The sequence below is a fragment of the Myzus persicae genome, unplaced genomic scaffold (assembly GCF_001856785.1).
Source record: "Myzus persicae strain clone G006 unplaced genomic scaffold, MPER_G0061.0, whole genome shotgun sequence".
NCBI lineage: Eukaryota > Metazoa > Arthropoda > Insecta > Hemiptera > Aphididae > Myzus > Myzus persicae.
In genome coordinates, this window is record NW_019104402.1 from 33,029 (window position 1) to 40,903 (window position 7,875).

A 7,875-nucleotide genomic window follows, 5' to 3' on the forward strand; every position below is an offset into this window, starting at 1 on the left:
ATTTTCAGCACGGTTACCAAAATTCGTCTGGTAAGTTATTCGAATTAAAAGTTTAAAAGACAATTCATAGGAAGCACACAGGTCATACAATCAATTGCGTGGTGCCGGTGCTATACACTCTACACATACTAATATATTATAGTGTCAGAAAATAATATTATAAGATTGTGTTGACAATCATAACAATTTTTATTTACTTAAAAACTATTTAAATATGTATATGTTCATTAATAGATGTACATAAAAAGTTTTACTGACTTTTCTCGAGCACACGAATACCGTACACAACTATCAACAACATAATAATACGTTACTTAATGCTCCCGTTATTAAATATCAACATTTAACGATTACTTCTCTTCGTGCAGTGTACAATTTTGTGCCACCGTAATAATAATGTACTTGTGGTATCGTGCGCACACAAATACGTATAGTAAAGTTATGGAAAATTCGTTCGACAATTTCTCAGGGAAATTGTAAAACAATCGACAGGAAAATGATTAACTATAAAGTTCAATGTGTTCCGGACGTAGGTACGTCGAAATAGTGACAAGTGGTCAACCCATATGTATTTCGGTAATTACTAATTAGTTTCCGTTCTATGTGATTTTCTATGTTTGTTTTAATCTCAAAAACTAAAATGTCTATTATTTATTACCATTTTATCAGATATCAATAATCTGATTCAAACTTAGGATGTTTCAATGTTTGTCTATTATTATATCTATTTTTTTCAGTAATATAGAAGCAATTTAATGGTCGTACTAATAATTTTATTAGCATCCATAAATTACAACGATTTAATTAAATTATAAAATAAATACAACTCCTAATTAAATAGAAACAATTAAGTTATTCATTATGGTTAATCTACATTACTTGGGTATTTTTAAATTATTTTTTGAGATTTAATAAAAAATAAATAAAATAAATACATTTCTTATTTTACATAAGGGCTACAAAATAATAAAAATCCTTGAGCTAGTTGGTTATGTGATGTACATTTATACTCATCCTATTTAGGGCAATTATGTGTGTTCACATTAACAATTACTTTTATATTTAATGGTTTTACATAAGATGAAGTCTGTTATTTCACTTTATGGAAATAAAACACAAATAAACCAACTATAGGAATACATTAGCTGATATCTATATTAACTATATTATGTATTTATACTTCTTGATAAGTTAAATAAGGGTGCAGGCTTACGTTGTTTATGCTTGCAGGATTATAATAATATTATAAATATTAATTAGCATACAACTATAATAATATGCTATAATATCCAGGGTTTGATGGTCATTATCTTGAAACTACTATTGCTTAGGCAAAATATTTCAAAAGTATGAATTCGTGGTTTATTTCATTATGAAAATTATTTAACTTTATATAGTAGGTACACCCTTAAAATAATGATATTGTTTTAAATAGAATACTATTCAACATACAATTTTCTCACGATGAATCAAAAATAAAAATTATTATTATCATCAATACAATTTTATTTTTTTAGTAAAATCGTTATTATTAAACTTAATTTATAAGCATTATGTAAATAAATATTTTACCTACACCTGTAGGATGGAAAAGGTTAGATTTAATAACTACTGTGATTGTTTGTTGTTGTTTTTCCAAAGTCACTAATTATATAACTATTTAGCTTGTACCAATTGTTACCATCGTTCATCACTTATGAGTTTGAACGAAAGGAACTTCTACTCGAATTTCAATTAAAATAGAAACTGATTAATAATATAATATATGCATGAATAAATTAATAAATCTAATGACTTTCGTCAATACAAAATTTGCTGTGTTCAAATACATTGATAGTTAATAAATGCTAACTATTTCTATATGAATATCCCAAATAAGATTTGAAAACAAAAAAAATATGCCTTCTAATATTTTAGACTGGAGTAACTATGTATATGATATAAACATATAACTTATAAGTTTTATTTTATAATATAAGTACTTACAAAAATTTCATCAGTATCAAAAACGTGTACTAAAACATGTTCTAAGAAGTAAAAGAACTACCTACCAGTCCTACCTAGAGTACATTCATATATTTATTTGCGAAGTAATAACATTTAAGAACAAAATGTCAATAATCTAATACTCACAAGAGTACTGCTTTTATTTTTCTATCACGTGCCTTTTAAACGATAATTTAATGAACAAACCACCGACTATTAAATATTAATACGGTAAAAAAATAGAACCTTTACGTCCAAGTCATATATTTTTGATTCGACCGATAAGTAAATAAACGATAATCCGACTTGTAATGCCTTGTTGACGCACTAATGGCTGGCCGGCTGCATGCATTATATGTATATATATGAATACATTGTCGCAGAATACACGTTTTAAAATGAACAAAAAAAAAAAAAAGAGTATAAAGTATATACATCAAAAGAGGGAGAGTGATCTTTGAAATGAAAAACCCCCAAAGGGTCCAGTTAATAATTTACCAACCCTTTTCTTTTCAATGGAACCCGTTTTGTTCCGGTTGTTTGTGAAGCCCCACAACCTATACACGTATAATACACAATACGAATGCAAAAAGTTTTTTTTTGTTTTATTATTATTATTATTTTTTTTTTTTTTTTTACCCGCACCCGTTCCGTACTCGACGCGGTGGTGCAAATCGGTAATTCGGCCGAAACTTTTGATACTATATATTACCACAAATAGGATCACTGTTCTGCAGGGTCTAACGTGTGTTAAGCCAATAAGTTATAATACATTATTATACTTGTATACATAGATATATTATATATTTAAACAGCCTAACAGTTTCTACGGTAAAACGTATAAACGGTAAATCAGTTATATTATGGCGTGATAAGTACATCTGTCGAATCAAAAATTATCCATCGTTTGTTGTATGAAAGAAAAAAACAATTTTAAAATGTCCAAACTCTGGCATGTATAAACCATGAGCATACTTATCTAGTCTAAAAACAATAATAGCTGAAGCAAACAATGAATTTTTTATTTCACAGTTCAACAGTTGATACTTATAACTATCATGAGTATAATAAAACATTTCTGTTACATTTACATGGTAAAACACAATTTATAAGAAATTAATAATCATATTTTCGCTTTATTAGATAAATCATTTGTTTTTTAGAGCATATTATGAATACCTAACTAATTAAATGGAAACCATATTGTTAAAATACCTTAATTTTAATAAAATGTGTCTTTTGTTTTCGTATTTACTTTTCAGTTAATTGGTGTAATGAGTGTTTGTAGTTTTAACAATTTTGCAGTGAAACAGAAGCCACCGGGGAAGTGATCCTGAAAACTACGAACAGTGTAGTATCTATTATCATTATTCATTTCATTTGCCATTGGTAATTATTTATTTTTGTTACCTGAACAAATACTCCATTGAAACAGTTTCTTTACATGACCACATCCTGGAAGGAAGGTTATATTATGTTCATATAACGGTAATTTTAGACGGACGAGTGTTTTTTTATTTCACATAGTAACAATGCCATTCGAGGTAAGTTCACATGGTACAAATAACATATTTCATTGAAAGTATTATACGCGTGGTAATGTACGTCGAATTTATCATTGCAGGTATGTAACATGGTATGTTATAATTGCACTGAGCATTGACGTGTTGGATATGGAACTATAACATTATATTTATTATAAGCACCTACTTGTTTGTAAATCACTTTTCTGGTTGGTTCAATCGCGTTTGTGCTAGTTTCGTAAATATAATCATTTGAAAATTATCGCAGTTGACTTTGAAACGTAAGTAAATGTGTTCTTAAACCTAAACCCACCTGTCGAGAATATGCCTAGCATAACCTTAACTACGTACAGGTACCTACCAACCGCGCTATTCGAATGTGATGTGGTCAAAGGTAACGAACGTGGTTAAAAATCGTATTCGGCAAACATGGTCCACGGGTCACGTCTCGGGATTTTTTTCTGGATCACCGACGCCGCTAGGATTCACGTCACAAATATAGTTTTTGGTCAAAAAAAAAAAAATAATAAGAAAAAACGTCATCTGGAACGCTTTAATAACGGGCATCGTATAACACGGGCCGTAGAGCTTAAAAACAATATGTACATTAATAGTGTGCGATAGTAATTAACATCATCTTTGCGTGTGCCAGTTCTCATTTAAATTTATGCCCTAATGGACATCGTCATGGCTTCCCGAGCAACACAATTGAATGCGTTTATCAGCACCGCAGTAATGGATTTTACGTCAACGTTCAAAATTACACAGGTTAAACTGCTGTGCACACGGAACACCCATAGTTGGTATATCTTCGTTTTGTTGTCGATACCTATAACGTGTATTATGTGTAGACGGCCCAGCTGTTTGAAAATATTCGTTACGAAAATAATACAATATTATAGTACTATTTACCCCGTTACATAATATAATATATCGTGCTATAATTTGATTTACGGGCGTTTTGGGTTTCGGACACCTTGCCCCGCGTTTACAACGCTCTACTCCACTTATTGCTATTTATTTTATTTACACAGCGCGCCAATAATAATCATTTACGATTCGTTACAGGCTATATCACGATCATTTGATTTATCGATTACGCATCCACGTAAAAAAAATATAGTACCTTATAAAAAACATGTGTTAACCCTTTCCGATTTTCTTCGGAAAGTGTCAGTGCCGCGGCATATACATCTGCCAAAAAGTGGTTTATGTGTCGAAACGAATTTTCGACAAAAAAGTTGGTACGAAATTCGCGAATTTGCGATTTACGAATAAATGCATTACCGACCGGAAAACGGTCACTGCAAAATATATACCCCCACCCTAATCGCGGCGGCGATGATGAGGGTGTTGCACTTGCCCAATAGTAAAACGGCTGGTCCGCCCACCCCCGACCGGGTGCCTGTGAGGGTGCGATGATCGAACGCTCCGTGTTTGTGTATAACCAGTCTCTTGGTGACCATGGATCCGAAGAGTTTGTACGGTCTTGACGGTTCCGATTCAGGATTCGAAATGAGCTTCGACTCGGAAAATGAAGCTACGTTTTCGTTGGACGATACTATGGGCTCCGAGGATTTCGCTTCGTCCGTGAGCTTAGCCGACGACGACTTACAAGTAAAACCAAAAAAACGCAGACAAAGAAGAACGAGAGAACGAAGTCCAATGCAGGTAAGATAGTGTAGTCAAAGTGGCAAAACAATAATTAATTATTATAAAGGGGAGCCAAATGAAAAAAAAAAAAACTATAAAATATTTATATTTGTTTTTGTTTAGCTGATTAAAATAAAAAAACACCGTCGTATGAAGGCAAATGACAGAGAGCGAAATCGAATGCATATGTTAAACGAAGCTTTAGACAGACTTCGGTGTGTCTTACCAACATACCCAGATGATGCGAAATTAACAAAAATCGAAACTCTCAGGTTCGCTCACAACTACATTTGGGCACTATCTCATACACTACAGGTCGTCGAGACTAGCGAACAATCCCCAATAGACCAAGACCAACCCCTAATGCTTACCATGGGAGACGTAACGGTCAGCATAAGCCAACAAGGCAACAAAGTGAGTACAATTTTTTTTTTTTTTTTACATAATATTATACCAAATAAACAAACTAGACAATTATAATTATTTTTAACCAAATACAGACAGATTAATAAAAAATTTTATCAAGTGGCACTTTTTAACTGTACAGAAATATTTATATTATACAATTTCAAGATAGTAGAAATTGATTTTCCATTTAATAATTTATAAATAGATTTACATCAATGTTTTTTTTTATATCCTATTTGAGATAAAGTATTAAAATAAAAAATAAAAATAGTGCTTATTTTTTTTTATATATCCTATACTTAATTCAAAATATTTTAGGATTACCAAAAATAGAGGTATTTTGAGATTTTTTATGATCCTTACATTTAGAAATGTACGTAATTAAAAAAAAAAACTTTAAATTGTTACCATATAATAAAAATCTTTACTTCAAAATTACGAGTTACAAAAATTGCAAACTTTACAATGCAAAAAAATATTTGAACGCTGTCGAGTTTATTATTATGATAATAATTAATATGAGAGAGAAATATACAATATAATACAATTATTATTAGAAAAACACTTTTCCTAATTATGTTTTTAAAAAAATGGTGTTGTTCTGTTATTTACATTCTACACATGTACTTGCTGTTCATAATTTATTGGACACTCTTATAAATGGCAACATTTTAAATTTTCAGATCACCTCTTCCACGGGAACATGTGCTTTGGCACAACAGAAGAAACCGTGCTCGCCGATAGCCGAGCCACTGGCGACTTCAACGCCTATAAAGGAGTCCAAGACTCACCAACACACGGTGACGAGTCACTGCAGTCTCAATGATTCTGGTTACTTTGAACCACAACGTCTCGACCACCTTCTTGGTATAACCGCCGAGCATACTGGACATGACCACAGTTACCAACCGGACAGATGGCTTCAGAAACCGGGCGACACTCTGCACCAGCACCACCACCAGCAGCCACCGCCGACCGACAAGACGTGGCCCAATACTGCGTACTGCAATGAATACCAACCTACTTGGCCGCTGCAGACTGCGTGGCACAATCACGGACCATTGACGTATCCGTCATCGGCTATGGACCAGAGGTGCCATGAACCGATGATGTTCTACTCTTGAGATCGGTGAGAAAAACACACCGCTTCAGCACTAATGCCGGGAGAATTTAACGCTACCCGGCTATCGGTTTCTGATCGTCACCATTGCTCATCCTGCTATCCAGGATATCCTGCTCTCGCTCGGTGCTTTTATCGTTTGTCTGCCCAGGTGACACGAAAACGTGTACTAGCTATGACTGTAGTAATTATCGGGACTTAACTGAAGTCCGACTTGTTTGTATATAAATATATTAATTTACTTTTTTTCGCGAGCACTCGTCACCATCAAGGCGGTCGATAAACAATATTATATTTTTGTACCTATATACTATTATTATATAATGAATAAAATAAAATATACGCATTATATTATTATTATAACAGTTGTATAATATATGAATTGCATTTGTCTTCCGATGAGCGATGTCCTGTTCAATTCTATACGGAATAATTACATGACACCGCCCAGCAGAGTACTTACACCCAGGTCTGGTATATTGTCGCGTGGCTAGGGTGAGCAATGAGCACGGTGGTGGTGGTTAGAGGTGCCTGTTTTGTTCCGGTGTAACGCCTCCACGAGAACTTGTAATCCTCCACCGTAAGCCGATTATCCGGCACAACACGGACCGACCCGTCACCCGTGCTCGGTGCACCCCCCCCCCCATCGACAATTTGGGTTCATGCTGTTGTCCCGTAAACATTTTGCAAGCCCCGTTAGGTTGCAACCAGTTCTACGCCCGAATTAAAGTATGACCAACCTGCTGTTGTACGTACATTTTTAAATTTCTATTTTGTTTTTTTTAAATAAAGAAGTGCAAAAGTATAGAGAGACATGTAAGTTTTTTTTATAATTCTCCAAAACATTGGTTCGAAAATCCTTGAATTCGAGTCAGGTCATCACCATGTCAATGGTCAATTATATATAGTGTTTACGTTCTTATCACCGGTCGCCGTCCACTGAAAATTACGTATCGTCGGATGAGCTATACCACACGTCGTACTTATACTATTTACGTGGACCGGCTGCCAAATACACGGCAGGTGACGCGGTGTAGGTAATGTAAACCACTAATATGCTATTATATTCGTACGTAGTTTCGTATTGTACATATTGGACGATAAGTTGGTATAGGTACTGTCGAATATTGTGTAACATTTCAGAATTGTGGAGTTGGGGTAGTACTTGATTTTTTTTTCCATAAT

The 7,875-nt window shown here is 33.5% G+C and overlaps 1 protein-coding gene across 1 annotated transcript; it reads left to right on the forward strand.

Moving 5' to 3' along the window:
* Positions 1 to 4,973: 4,973 nt before the first annotated feature.
* On the forward strand, positions 4,974 to 7,503 carry LOC111041921 (neurogenin-2). Its single transcript, XM_022326376.1, has 3 exons — positions 4,974 to 5,180; positions 5,286 to 5,576; positions 6,254 to 7,503. Exons 1-3 carry the CDS (start codon positions 4,974 to 4,976, stop codon positions 6,692 to 6,694), a joined length of 939 nt encoding a protein of 312 aa, XP_022182068.1. The 3' UTR covers positions 6,695 to 7,503.
* The last annotated feature ends 372 nt before the right edge of the window (positions 7,504 to 7,875 follow it).

Excerpts from the sequence above, each read along its gene's own strand:
- LOC111041921 (XM_022326376.1), top strand. The coding sequence starts at position 4,974 with ATGGATCCGAAGAGTTTGTACGGTCTTGACGGTTCCGATTCAGGATTC. Across the intron at positions 5,181-5,285 it reads GAGAACGAAGTCCAATGCAG|CTGATTAAAATAAAAAAACA; the intron begins GTAAGATAGTGT and ends GTTTTTGTTTAG. Across the intron at positions 5,577-6,253 it reads TAAGCCAACAAGGCAACAAA|ATCACCTCTTCCACGGGAAC; the intron begins GTGAGTACAATT and ends TTAAATTTTCAG.